At 41.5% G+C, this 15,134-nt stretch overlaps 1 protein-coding gene across 8 annotated transcripts in view; it reads left to right on the top strand.

Moving 5' to 3' along the window:
• NSMCE1 (NSE1 homolog, SMC5-SMC6 complex component) overlaps window positions 1–15,134 on the top strand; it is a 43,362-nt gene that overhangs the window by 1,463 nt on the left and 26,765 nt on the right. For all 8 annotated transcript variants that reach the window (XM_007988441.3, XM_073015253.1, XM_073015252.1 and 5 more), the window contains one exon: window positions 10,020–10,166. In XM_007988441.3, coding sequence (XP_007986632.2) covers window positions 10,031–10,166 — 136 coding nt within the window. In that variant the 5' untranslated portion in view covers window positions 10,020–10,030. The remainder of the gene's footprint in view (window positions 1–10,019; window positions 10,167–15,134) is intronic.

Genomic DNA, 15,134 nt, shown 5'->3' with positions numbered 1-15,134 from the left:
GAATTGTGTTAGCACCTGCACGAATGGTATGACTGAGATTTACTTATTCCACAAACATTTCTATTTTAAAATTATTAAATTTAAATAAATTTATTGTTTAATTAAATGCATTAATTAATTAAAAGTATAGATGTATTTCTTAAAATGTGGGTGATAGGAATTTTAAAGATTTATATAATGCTTCAAAGCCTTAGAAAAGGTTTTCTTTTAATTGATTTATCTGTATATCTGAACTCTTGAAACTTAAAGCTAAAATACTAGGATTTCTCTGCAGGGTTGCAGAGGGATAATTCTGCCTTAAATTGTCTAAAACAAAAACAAAACAAGACAATATGTTATACATGGGATTAAAACCAATTTTTCTCCCATTTTTTCTCCTTTTTTCTTTTGCTGCCCACATTGTGCCTTTATTTTATGAGCCCCAGTTTTCTGGGCTTAGTTAAAAAAAAAAATTGAATTCTAAACGTTGAATTTAGGGAGTTTTTGTTCTTAAATAAAAAGGCATAGACTTAAAAAAAATAAATGTTTATCCGGGAAAATATATTGAAATCATGCTGCTGAGCCTCTATTTTCTTTGATGTTTTGGTTCGGTATTCTTTTATCATAAATTCTTAGCATTTAAAAATTTACTGATGTACATTTAAAGCCAATAAACTGTTTTAATTATATATATAAAATATATATATATATATATTTTTGTAATGGAGTCTCACCCTGTCACCCAGGCTGGAGTGCAGTGGTGCGATCTTGGCTCACTGCAACCTCCACCTCCTGGGTTCAAGCAATTCTCCTGCCTCAGCCTCCTGAGCAGCTGGGATTACAGGCGTGCACCACCACGCCTGGCTAATTTTTGTATAAAATAAAATTATTTAAGTAGGTAATACATGTATGTCTATGGCTAATCCCACCATTCTCTCCACAGTCTCTTCTCATAGAGACAAGGGATACAATATGCATAAACAAACTTATGGTTGTCTTTCTTCCACTCCTACTTTCCCGCCCCTTTTCCACCAAATCATAGCATTCAATCTTATCCTGTTCTCATTCTCATTTACATTTATTTTGGCTGTTAACATATTCACATTACTTTTTTTTTTTTTTGTAGAGAGTGGATCTTGCTGTGTTGCCCAGGCTGGTCCTAAAGTCCTGGTCTCAAGCAGTCCCCCTGCCTTGACCTCCCAAAGTATTGAGATTACAGGTGTGAATCACCATGCCGGGCCCATCACATTTAAAAACATTGTATGTAACATACCTATACAATTGTGTGGAAGTGTAAGTTTGAAGGACAAAAATGAAATGAACACTCATGTACCTGCCACCAAGTTAAGAAATAGACATTTTCAGATCCCCAAACCCCCCCCCGCCCCAGTGAATCCTTTCTTCCCTCCTCGAAGATAACCACCACTCTGAATATTGTGTTACTTGTTCCTTTGTTTTGCTTTGTAGTTTTTACGATGTATGTTCATATCTCTAATGAATATAATGTATACTTTTGCCGAGTTTTCGATTTTATATGATAGGATTCTAAAATATATTTTGTGTGACTTGCTTGTTGCACTTAACGTTATCTTTTTGAGAAGCATGTGTGTTGATGTGAGGAGCTCTACTTTATCTTCATTGCTGATTTGAATTCTATGGTATAATTATATTGTTTTAATGTAGTTCTTCAGTTGGTAGGCATTTATACTGTTGCCAGACTTTTGTTATTACACGGTGCTTCTGTAAAAACATATTTCCTAGTGCAAAAGTGGACGTTTCTGTAAGGTATATACCTAATAGATTTCTGGGGATATGCAACTTTGCTAGTAATATCAACTGTTATCTGAAATGGTTACAATAATTTATACTCAGCCTGGTGTGGTGGCTCACACCTGTAATCCCAGCACTTTGGTTGGCCAAGTTGGGTGGATCGCTTGAGTCCAGTAGTATGAGACGAGCTGGGGCAACAGGTGAGACCCCATCTCTACAAAAAATACAAAAATTAGCTGGGCATGGTAGTGTGTGCCTGTAGTCACAGCTTCTAGGGGGTCTAAGATCAGAGGATGGATTGAGCCCACAAGGTCAAGGCTGCGGTGACCTATGACTGTCATTTCATTCCAGTCTGGGCAACAGAGTGAGACCCTGTCTCAAAAAAAAAAAAAAAAAAAAGAATTTATACTCTTCCAGCAACAGATGAAAGTTTCAGCCTCAGACATTCTTTTAAAATTTTTGCCTATCTGGTGGTGGCTAAGACATTCCTTCACTGTGGTTTTAATAATCATTTATCTGATAACATTGAGATTGAGCATCTTTTTTCTGTATTTATTCATCATTTATGCATCCTCTTTTTGTAAAATTTCTGTTGCCCATTTCTCTTTCACAGTTGTCTTTCCCATGCTGATCTGTAGGAATTCCTTATATAGTCTGAATATGAATCTTTTGTATTGTGTAGCTTATGTTTGTTTTAAATACCCTCCAGTTTGTATCCCCTAACCCCCACCTTTCTGGTATTTTTGGTGAATACAGACCCTTAACTTTAACAAAAGTCAAATTTATCAGTATATTCCTTTATGACCTGTACTTTTTGTGTCTCTTAAAGAAATCCTTCCCTACCCGCAGGTGATAAATATATTTTCTATATTGTCTAAAAGTCTTATAGTATTTTTCCTTATTATGACCTTATCCCTTCAGAATTGATGTTTGTGTATAGTGTGAGGTAAGAATCAAATTTTATTCATTTTTTCACAGATGGATAACAAGTTTTCCTGGCACCTTTTATTGGAAAGTTTGCTTCCCTCCACCATCAAGTATCCATGTACATGTACCTTTCCGTTTCTGAGTTCTCAATTCTGTTCCATTGATTGGTCTTATTTGTCTATCTCTGTACCATTACCACACTTGACTCGTTACTCTAGCTTTATAAGAAGTGCTTTTTTTTGTTTTGGTTTGTTTTTAGACAGGGTCTCACTCTGTCACCTTGGCTGGAGTGCAGTGGTGCAATCATGACTCACTGTAGCCTCGACATCCTGAGCTGAAGCAGTCCTCCCACCTCAGTATCACGAGTACCTGGGACTACAGGCGTGTACCATCATGCCCAGCAAATGTTTTTTTAATTTTTATTTTTAGTAGAGACAGGGTTTCACCATATTGCCCAGACTGGTGGTGAACTCTGGGCTCACGCAGTCTGGCCACGTCAGCCTCCCAACGTGTTGGGATTACAGGCATAAGCCACCGTGCCCAGCCAATATGAGAAGTCTTTAGAGCTGGTAGGACAAGTCCTCCTGCCTTTATCTTCTCCCAGGCACGTCTTTGCTGTTTTGCCTTTGTGTTTTCTATGTAAATTTTTAGAATCATCTTGTCAAATCCCACACACATGTACACAAAGCCTGTTGGGATTTTGATTGCAATTGCATTGATTCAATTGCATTGGGTCAATTTGGTTTTTAAAGTGATTGCTGTCAACATTTCATTTTTCCCTATTTGTTTGCTGCAGGTTTTTTGTAGATGTCACTTAGTAGATAAAAATGTTTTCTTCGATTCCAAATTTGTTTTTGGTGTAGATACATGTTGAATTTTATCAATTGTATATTCTGCATCATTAAGATGATCATATGCTTTTTAAAAAAAACTTAGGTTTGGCAGTATACGTGAAGGTTTATTAGACAGGTAAACTCACGTCATAGGAGTTTGTTGTACAGCTTTTTTAATCACCCAGGAATTAAGCCCAGTGCCCAATAGTTATATTTTCTGCCCTTCTTCCTCCTCTCACCCTCCACCCTCAAATAGACCCCAGTGTCTGTTGTTTCCTTCTTTGTGTTCATAAGTTTTCATCATTTAACTCCCACTTATAAGTGAGAACATGTGGTATTTGGTTTTCTCTTCCTGTGTTAGCTTGCAGAGGATAATAGTCTCTAGTTTCATCTATGTTCCCGCAAAAGACATCATCTCATTCTTCTTTATGGCTGTGTCGTGTTCCATGGTGTATATGGACCACATTTTCTTTATCCAGTCTGTCAACTGGTGGGCATTTAGATTGATTCGGTGTCTTTGCCTCTGTGAATAGGGCTGCAGTGAACATTCCCGTGCATGTGTCTTTATGGTGGAGTATTTCTATTCCTCTGCTATATACCCAGTAATGGGGTTGTTGGGTCAAATGGTAGTTCTCCTTTTAGCTTTTTGAGGAATCGCCACACTGCTTTCTATAGTGGTTTAACAATTTACACTCCCACCAACAGTGTATAAGGTTCCCTTTTCTCTGCAACCTTGCCAGCATCTGTTATTTTTTGACATTTTGATAATAGCCATTCTGATTGATGTGAGATGGTATCTCAGTGTGGTTTTGATTTGCATTTCTCTAACGATCAGTGATACTGAGCTTTTTTTTTTCCATATGCTTGTTGGCTGCATGTATGTCTTCTTTTGAAAAGTGTCCGTTCATGTCCTTTGCCCAGTTTTTAATGGGGTTGATTTTCTCTTGTAAATAGTTTGCAAATATTTTCTCCCATTTTGTAGGTTGTCTGTTTACTCGGTTGATAGCTTCTTTTGCTGTGCAGAAGCTCGTATGTGTAATGAGATCCCACTTGTCAATTTCTGCTTTTGTTGTGATTGCTTTTGGTGTCTTTGTCCTGAGATCTTTGCCCGTTCTGTGTCCAGGATGGTATTGCCTAGGTTGTCTTCTAGGCATTTTATAGTTTTAGGTCTTACATTTAAGTCTTTAATCCATCTTGAGTTGATTCCTGTATGTGCTGTAAGGATGGGGTCCAGCCTCAGTCTTCACATATGGCTAGCCACTTATCCCAGCACCATTTATTGAATAGGGAGACTTTTCCCCATTGCTTGTTTTTGTCTTCTTTGTCAAGGATCAGGTGGTCGTAGGTGTGTGGCCTTATTTTTCGGCTCTCTATTCTGTTCCGTTGGTGTATGTGCCTGTTTTTCTACCAGCACCATGCTGTTTAGCCCTGTAGTATAGTTTGAAGTCAGGTAACGTGATGCCTCCAGCTTTGTTCTTTTTGCTTAGGATTGCTTCGGCTGTTCAGGCTCTGTTTTGGTTCCATTGTGATTATTTATTTATTTATTTATTTATTTTTGAGATGAAATCTCACTCTGTTGCTCAGGCTGGAGTCCAATGGCGTGATCTCGGCTCACTGCAACCTCTGCCTTCCAGGTTCCAGTGATTCTCCTGCCTCAGCTTCCTGAGTAACTGGGATTACAGGCGCGCGCCACCACGCCCAACTAATTTTTGTATTTTTGGTAGTGACGGGGTTTCACCATGTTGGCCAGGCTAGCCTCTTAGCTGCTGACCTCAGGTGATCTGCCCGCCACGGCCTCCCAAAGTGCTGCGATTACAGGCGTGAGCCACCGCACTCCGCCCTGTGTGAATTTTAAAATGCTTTTTTCTTTATTAATATGGTGACTCACATTGATTGATTTTTAGATGTTAAACCATTACTGGAATAAACCTAAGTGATGATATGTCATGCCTTTTACATATCTGGATTAAGTTTGTTAGCATTTTGCTTAGGACATCCTGCAGCTGTGTTCATAAAAGATACTGGCTTGTAATTTTCCTTTCTTTTGAAATCCTTGTTAGGTTTCAGGGCCAAATTAGGTTAGCCTTATCAGATGGGCTGGGGAGGGTTTGCTTTTTTTCTGGCTCTGAGATTGTGTAACATTTGAAATGATTTGTTTTTATAATGTTTGGTGGAACTTCTTGATAAAGTCATTGGGACCTGAAGTTTTCTTTGTGAGAAGATGGATTTTCTATAAAATGTCGTTAATGGTTATAGGAGTGTTTAGGTTTTCAGATCATTCATTAGTTTTGAATAAATTTCCTATGACTTTTTACATAGTTAAATTTCAGATTAATTATTATAAATTATTGATAATATTTTTAAGTATCTTAATTGCAGATATTTGTCTCATCTGCAGTTAATTTCCCTTTTTTTTCAAATATTGTTTATAAGTTTTAGCTCTTACAAAATCTTGTTGGTAGTTTTTCACTTTTTTTATGTTTTTTCAAAGAATAATTTTGGTTTTGTTGACCTTAGATATATGCTTATTTTCAGTCTTTATTAATTTCTGCCCTTTATTATTTCCTTTTTTTCTTTTTTTTTTTTTTTTTGAGACCGTCGCCCAGGCTAGAGTGCAGTGGCGCGATCTCAGCTCACTGCAAGCTCCGCCTCCCGGGTTGACGCCGTTCTCACGCCTCAGCCTCCGGAGTAGCTGGGACTACAGGCGCCCGCCACCTCGCCCGGCTAGTTTTTTGTATTTTTAGTAGAGACGGGTTAGCTGGGATGGTCTTGATCTCCTGACCTCGTGATCCATCTGCCTCTGCCTTCCAAAGTGCTGGGATTACAGGCGTGAGCCACCGCGCCCGGCCTTATTATTTTCTTATTTTACCTTTCTTTGGATTTAATTTGCAGTTCTTTTTATAGCTTCTTTTTGTTGTTGTTGTTGTTGTTTTTGTTTTGTTTTGTTTTTTGAGACTGAGTCTTGCTTTGTCGCCCAGGCTGGAGTGCAGTGGCACCATCTCAGCTCCCTGCAACCTCTGCCTGCCGCGTTCCAGCGATTCTCACGCCTCGGCCTCCTGAGTAGCTGGGACTATAGGCATGCGCCACCACACCTGGCTATTTTTGTATTTTTAGTAGAGATGGGGTTTCACCATGTTGGCCAGGCTGGTCTCCACCTCCTGACCTCAGGTGATTCACCTGCCTTGGCCTCTCAGAGTGCTAGGATTACAGATAGGTGTGAGCCACCATGACCGGCGCCCCCAACCTTTTTTGTTTTTGAGACAGGGCCTCACTCTGTTGCCCAGCGTGGAGTGCAGTGGTGTGATCAAGGTTCACTGCAGCGTTGACCTCCCTGGCTCAAGCAATCTTCCCACCTCAGCCTCCTAAATAGCTGGGAATATGGAGGTGTGCCACCATGCCCAGCTAATTTTTGTATTTTTTGTAGAGATGGGGTTTTGTCATGTTGCTCAAGCTGGTTTTGAACTCCTGGGCTCACTGTGCCCAGCCTATAAGGAATTAGAGGTAGATTTTATTCATTATTTATTTGATAAGGTTTTAAATCTGGTGTAAGCTGGAACATTTAGTCTATTTTTATCCATTGTTATTACTAATCTAGTTGGATTATTTCTCCTGACTTACTTTGTTTTTTTTTGTGTTTGTTTTTCCTATCCTGGTTTTTTTTCCTTTCCTTTGTTGCCACCTTTAGGGTTAAGTGATCATTTTTTCTCATTACATTATTCCTCTTTACCATTTGGAAATTATATACGCTATTTGTTTTTTTAAAAGTTGTTACTCTAGAAATTGTAAAATGCAAGTGTAAAATTTATTAATGTCCAGATTCTACTCCTGACCATCACAGGGCTATTAGGACACTAATCCCAGTGATAGCTCACCTCCCATTTATGTTATTATTTTTGTGTATTTAGTTTTTTAAAAACCTCATTCTTTTTACTGTGGTATTAAAAACTTTTTTAAAAGATAGAAGCATTTCTTCTGATTTTTACTGTTTTATACAGTTAACTTGGATTTAACCACATATTTACCAACTTTTTTTGCTCTTGATTCTACCCTGCATTTTAGACTTTCTAGCGTGTATCCCTTTCTTTCTTCCTGAACTATATGCTTTGGAATTTCCTTAGGGAGCATCTGCTGGTCACTTGCTCTTTCAGTTTTTCGTTGTTTGGAAATGTTTTTGTCTTACCCTCAGTCTTTAGCTGGTTGTAGAATTCTCTGTTGAGACACCCCTCCCAGCATAGAAGATGTGTTTCCACTGTGACTGGCTTCCATTGTTGCCATTGTGATAGCAGCCGGCCGTCTACTTGTTGCTCTTCAGAAGTCATCTTTTTCCTTGGTTGCATTTAATCTCTGGTATTATGTTCTTTTACTAGGATGTACCTAGGTGGATATTTTAAAGTTTATTCTGCTGGAGATTTGATGGGATCACGATGGCCGTGATTCAAATCATTTGTCCCCACTACCAAGCCTCAGTGATACCTCATCCCTTTTCGTAGGATCCCTTCAGGAGACTGCTTTCTGGACTCTTTGCCTCACATTTCTTTCCTCTACACCTCCATGATGCCAAAGGGGATAATCTTCCTAAAACACAGCTAGGCAACGCTGTTTTCCTGCTTTGAGACCCTTAGTTTGTAGAGATCCTTTGTTTGCGGGATACAAGTCCATTTTTTTAGCCTGGCACATTCTATCCCTGTGCCCAGAGCAACCACTGGCAAATACAGGGGTGCCAAGTACATGGAATGGCCCTAGTGATAGGAAATAAAGTTGATGACTGGCTGGATTTGAGGTTTAGGGAGAGGAGGACCAGAGTTTGATGCGCAGATGTGTGGTATGATTGTGTGGACTGCACCGTCCACACCAGATGATTTGCAAAGAAAAGGACTTAGGAGAGGAGAGGGGCTAAGGAGGTGGAAGGAGAGGATGAGTCTAATGTAGGCTTTGTTGAGGTGCAGATTTGGTGAGATGGATAATGTTTTTCTAGCAGGCAGTTGGAGGAACTGGTTATGAGATGGTGCATTTTCCCAGCCCTGAGGTCCAGTTGAGGATGCTGTTAAAGAACAGCACTGGCCGGGCCCTGTGGCTCACACCTGTAATCCCAGCCCTTTGAGAGGCTGAGGCAGGTGGATCGCCTGAGGTCAGGAGTTCGAGACCAGCCTGGCCAACATGGTGAAACTTGTCTCTACTAAAAATACGAAAATTAGCCAGGCACGGTGGTGGGTGCCTGTAGTCCCAGCTACTTGGGAGGCTGAGGCAGGAGAATCACTGGAACCCGGGAGGCAGAGGTTGTAGTGAGCCGAGATCATGCCACTGCACTCCAGCCTGGGCAACAGAGCGAGACTCCATCTCAGATTTAAAAAAAGAAAAAAAGAACAAAAGAACAGTAATTAGCAGTTTTGTGTATCTCTTATGTGCCAGGCGCTTGGCAAGCCTTTGGTAGTTGTGATTCATTTAGGCTTCCTCTGCCTTTAAGATAGCTACTAGTTTCCCTGTTTTGGAGATGAAAAGACTGGGCCTTAGGGAGGCTGAGCATTGTTAGCTAAAAATGTTTGCGTGCTGTATTTGCCCAAGGCACCAGTGAACTTCTTGTCAGATCATGGTATCACCTAAAATGAATGTAAACACCTCAGGATTCCAGGACCCACTGCAGTCAGAACATCCAGGAAAGGGTTTGGGAATCCGTATTGTTAATATACACATTAGGAAATTCTTAGGATCGGGCAGGTCTGGGACTTTCTGATCTCAGTGCTTCCTGTTTAGTTCCAAATCCACATTCTTAGCCCCTGCAGTGCGTGCTCTATGGCGGTAGCCAGCGTTTTGATCAGGGCTTGTGGAAAACTTTTATTAGCTGTGATCTTTGTGGTTTGCGGAAAGATCCCATTTTATTAGCAAGCAGGAGATTTAAAAAATAGCCTGAAGTCCTACCATGATAGTTGTTTTATTAGCGATTTGAGGAAACTAACATTTGTTAAGTGTTTATTAGCAGTTCTCTCAGTAATGAACTTGATTATAATTTTATGGTGAAAAAACGGGTCCTCTACTAAATTTCTCCAAGGCCATAGATCTGGTAAAAGGCTCAGCCAAGGGTTAGAGCCAGAATTGCCTAATAGTAAAAATAGCTCACACTTATTTAGTGCTTACTATTTTACCAGGCTATTACATGTATTAACCCATCTAATCTTCATAGCAATTCTGCAGAGGACGTTTCTATCATTATTCCCACTTTACAGATCAGAAACCGAAGCACCGTGGGGACTAATTTGCTCAATTTCACATGCCTAGTAAGTGGGAGAGCCAGGCCCTGAATCCCGGCATTCTAGCTCCAGAATCCACACCTCTTATCACTGCCCAGTCCTGATTTGCTGTGACTCGTGTTCTTCTCACCTTTGTATTAATCAACATGAAGAATGACTTTAAAATGATAGCAAATTTATATTTGTTAATGTAAATTAGTACAAGACCCAGGACATTGCTTCTGATGTGCTTGGGGATGACTAGTGTCATTTACTTCCTTTTCAGTTCGTTCCCACATGCAGGGTAGCACAAGGAGAATGGGCGTCATGACAGATGTCCACCGGCGCTTCCTCCAGTTGCTGATGACCCATGGCGTGCTAGAGGAATGGGACGTGAAGCGCTTGCAGAGACACTGCTACAAGGTCCATGACCGTGAGTACCGTTTCCCTGTTCCCAGGGCGCTCTGGTGCTGTGTTGATCAGGGACCAGTGACATAGGTACAATACCATGTAACTTGTTAACCGGTACTCCTGAGCTGAGCATTCAAGCCTCTTCACAGTCTTACACAGGCCCATCTTCCTTTTTTTTTTTTTTTCGAAGTAAACCTGACATTTAGCTCTGTGGATAAAAACTTGGAGTCTAAAGCTGTATGGTTGTGGTTCACACCAAGCCTCCAGGACCTGCCCCAGTCTCAGTTTCTGTGTCTCTAAAGTGGGGATAGTAATTGTACTTAACACGTAAGTAAGTGCGTGGTTCAGGGAATTGAGAGACATGATATGTACAAGACACCTGGCACAGAGACAGTGCCTAGTGGGCTATTGATGGACACAGGGCAGCTTGGCCGAGTGCAGTGGCTCACATCGTTATCCCCGCACTCTGGGAATCAAGGTGGGAGGATCGCTTGAGGCCAGGAGTTTGGGACCAGCCTGGGCAATGTAGCGAGAGTTTTTTTTTTGTTTAAAAAATATTTTTTTATTTAAATAAAAAAATTTATTTTCTCTCTATTTTTTTATTTAAAAAAAGAAAACAAATTATAAAACAAAAAAATGGGGCAGCTTAGCATAACACTTAAGGGCACAGCCTTAGACTGGGCCAGACCTGGAGAGTGTGTCCCTGCCCTGTGTCAGCTGAAGGCATTTGGGGCATCTTAGGGGGCCACTGGGAGGGGCAAATAAGCCCTTGGAGACAGGGCCTGGTGCTAAGTTCTTAGTAACTGGAGATGGCGGAAGAAGCAGTAGAATCAGTGTTGATAGATCAGTTGAATTAGTATTGGCAGATATTGTTGAGTTGCCTGCCAGTATGGGTAGATCTTACTGATTAGATTTTATGCAGTGACAAAGGTGATGAGTTATACTTATTGTATGATGTGATTATGTTGTTTTTTGTGAAGTACAAAATGATTTTTCATTGGTTATGAATGCATTTGCATGTAAAGGCATAAAAGTGGACCGGAAGAAGACGCAGGACACTTGTGAGGTGCTTGTGAGGAGAGGCGGAGTGGGAGTGGGCTGTCAGCAGAGATCACAGGACCTTCACTTTTATCCTGTTATGTTCTTTTATTAAAAAGAAAAGTCTTGAAGCCAACGCAACATTATTAGCCTAACAACATGACATTCATTAGTGTGGTCTCATGGTTGTCACCTCTGATGAATGGGAATGCAGGCATTGGGTTTTTATTCTGCCTTTCTCTCTGTATTTTTAATTTTCAAAAGAAAAATAGAAAAAATGACATAGAAGTGAGCCAAGCCAAGAGGTGTGAGAAAGGGCGTGTACAGGTACACAGGGACCAAGTACACAGGCAAAGGGACACACAAAAAAGGCAAAAAGATGCTTTCATTCTTAGTCCTCAGGCATCCTGTAGCTCCTTGCAGTGAGATGTGACAGGGCGAAGGGACACCAGAAAAGGTGTCCCTCCTGTCTCCGAAGGCAAGCACCTCATGAGCGCATTACATCTTCTTCCCGGCCACTTTTTTGCCTTTGCATGCAAATGCTTTCATAAGTGATGAACATCATTTTGTACTTTTCAGAATGTGAAGAGACACGAGAAAAGGTAGGTGCCACATTCGGAGCACTGCAGTTTCTGCAGCCTGTTAGAGTTCAAAGCCTGATCCCAGAGAGGTGAGTGGTGAGTGGGAGTGAGAAGGGGGAGACAGAACAGAAACAAATATTCTTTCAAGGTGTGCAAAGGAAGGAGAAATGAAAGAAGGTGGTGTGTTAGACAGAGAAGAAGCAGTTTGAAGTGTCTGAAGAGTAGCATCTGCGTTCTCCAGAGCACTGGTCCATGGAGGTGTTCCATGGGGAATTCTGGGAGCTCAGTAATGCCAGGAACAGGTTAGCCTGTTGAACTGTGTTTAATTCTGTGTATCCAGACCTAATTGACCTACTGGTAACTTACCCTGGGAATCCCTAGACAAGAGTATATGATGTGTGGGAAGAGAATACATTCTTTTCGTGTGTAGGTTTGCAGATCATGAAGAACCCTGTACACCATAGTAATGGTTTTTTACTTCTGTGGACGTGTAGACCTCTTGATATTCAAAGCAGGGAGTGAAATAGACAGTGCTAAGTTTGAGAACCATCCCCGTGGTGAAAGTAGATGTGCCGCAGTTGCACCGGCAGAGAAGGATCTTTGGTGAGAGACTTTTCTATTGAAAGGGGATGTTATACCTGTTAAGCTAGTTTCTCTTGCTCTTTAAAAAGCATGGTAGCCTAGGCCGGGTGTGGTGGCTCACGCCTGAAATCCTAGCACTTTGGGAGGCTGAGGGGGATGGGTCACCCGAGGTCGGGAGTTCAAGACCAGCCTGGTCAACATGGTGACACCCCATCTCTACTAAAAATACAAAAAGTAGCCGGGTGTGGTGGTGCTTGCCTGTAGTGCCAGCTATTTGGGAGGCTGAGGCAGGAGAATCACTTGAACCCAGGAGGCAGATGCTGCAGTGAGCTGAGATCGTGCCACTGCACTCTAGCCTGGGCAACACAGCGAAACCGTGTATCAAAAAAAAAAAAAAAAAAAAGCATGGTCGGACTTTAAACCTACCCCTCAATATCCTCCAGAGATGGCCATAAGAACGCTTGTCTTCAGCCTGAGCAACATGGTGAAACCCAGTCTCTACCAAAAATACAAAAAATTAGCCAGGTGTGCTGGCACACACCTCTGGTCCTAGCTACCCAGGAAGCTGAGGCAGGAGGATCGCTTGAGCAGGGAAGGTGGGGGTTGCAGTGAGCTGAGATTGTACCACTGCACTTCAACCTGGGCAACACAGTGAGCCCTTATCTCAAAAAAAAAAACACAAAAGAATGCTTGTGTTAATCCTGAATCTCTTATTTACAGGACAATTTAGTCTTTTTCTCTTTTTTTCTCCCGTGGGTCTTGGCTGTACACTTTAATGTTGGTGGGGAAGTTTCACAGCTCACTGTGAGGAGCCACATGATGCCTTGGTACTCAGACTGAAAGTGTTTTTGCCTTTATTTGACCTTTAAAATTGTTATGATCTAATTTAGGAAAGTCCTGTAGAATGTGTCTAGGAATTGATTTATTCTTCACACTGTATACCATTTCTTTGCACCTAGATATGGTCATGGCCAGGGTGAACAGGGTAGAACAATCTCTTTTCTCCTATCCTCATTTAAGAAAAATGCCAAAAAACTTGTTACTGCATGTTCTTGTTATTAGGGAGATTTTAAACAAGAAATGACAGAAATTATCTAAACTTAAGTGAATACTCGCAAGACCCAATATTATTAATTTCCTATCTTTTGAAGAGATGGCCAGGAAAGTCCCCTTGTACCAACCAGAAAAATATTTAGCTTCTAGGAAAATTATGAAACAAAGGAGTGATTGAAATTGCAAGTTATTCTAATTGCCGTTTCCCAGGGTGTTTGTCCAGTTTATCAAAGCACTTCTTATTCTGGGCTTTGGTTTGGGTTCTCTTCTTACTGTCATTAAGGGAAATAAAGTCCTCAATTCTCCTGGCTAGTGAAGAGTTTAGATTTTGTTCTCAAGTTCAGTGCAAACCTTGGGTTGAGCCTTTCTGAATGGCGCTGGGGACCTGTGTTCATAGAGGACCTTAGATTTTTTGAGCCAGGGCTTGCATCCACACATACGTTCATTCAACCAGCAAAACTTCCCTAGAATCTCAAGTGAGCCAGGCCTCTGTGCTAGGGACTGGTGACTCAGAGATTAAATTTTTATTTTACCGTGGCTCTCATGAGTCATACAGACAAGGGGTCAGATGATTCCAATGTAGGCCTCCTTGATAGAAGTAGGCACAGGAGGCCCTGTGGGTGGTGGAGAAGGCTTGGGTTTGAGGTTTTCCACTTTGGCCAGTATGGAGCAACAGGGCTCAATACACCTTCTTGCCTGAAACAATTCAAAAATGGACAAAATGTAAAACACCGGACATTGGTCAGTGAAGGACAGTGATCTTTTGAGAGATGGGCAATGATGGTTTCTTTTTCTCTTGACACTTGATGTGGTATCTTTTCTAACACTACTTCTCCAGTTCTCTAGATAACAACTGGACATTCAACGATTCAGTTGAATTCTGACACTATCTGCCTGGAGTTAGCATCAGATCCCACAAGTTAAAGGGCTCGGTGTCACAAGACTGACCCAATTTAAGACGCTAGTTTTAAGTCCCGGGCTACCTGTACTTCTGACCAATGGCTGTACATCAGGGGTTCCCATAACTCCCTCTTCGGGTTTGATAATTTTCTAGAATGATTCATAGAACTCAGGAAAACACTGTACTTACATTTTTACTTACGTGGTTTTTTATAAAGGCGGCAACTCAGGAACAGCCACACAGGAGAGATCATAGGGCTAGCTGTGGGAGGTGGGGGTGGCATGGAGTTTCCGTGCCCTCTCTAGGTGCACCACCGTCTCAGCGCCTCCATGTGTTTAATAACCTGAAACTCTCCAAATCCTGTTGTTCCGGGGTTTCTTTTTTCTTTTCTTTTCTTTTTTTGAGACGGAGTTTCGCTCTTGTTGCCCAGGCTGGAGTGCAATGGCACGGTTTCGGCTCACTGCAATCTCTGCCTCCCGAGTTCAAGCGATTCTCCTGCCTCAGCCTCCCGAGTAGCTGGGATTACAGGCGCCCGCCACCACACCCAGCTAATTTTTGTATTTTTAATAGAGATGGGGTTTTACCATGTTGGCCAGGCTGGTCTCGAACTCCTGACCTCAGGCGATATGCCTGCCGCCACCTCCCAAAGTGCTGGGATTACAGGCATGAACCCCCGCACCGAGCTAATTTTTTAATTATTTGTAGAGACAGGGATCTTCTTCTATTGCCTAGGCTGGTCTCGAACACCTAGGCTTAAGTGATCATCCTGCTTCAGCCTCCCAAAATGTTGGGATTACAGTTCAGCTTCCCAAAATGTTGGGATTACAGGGGTAAG

The sequence above is a fragment of the Chlorocebus sabaeus genome, chromosome 5 (assembly GCF_047675955.1).
Source record: "Chlorocebus sabaeus isolate Y175 chromosome 5, mChlSab1.0.hap1, whole genome shotgun sequence".
Taxonomy (NCBI): Eukaryota; Metazoa; Chordata; class Mammalia; order Primates; family Cercopithecidae; genus Chlorocebus; species Chlorocebus sabaeus.
The sequence above is the reverse complement of the archived record's forward strand: the minus strand, read 5'-3'. Positions and strand labels throughout refer to the sequence as shown.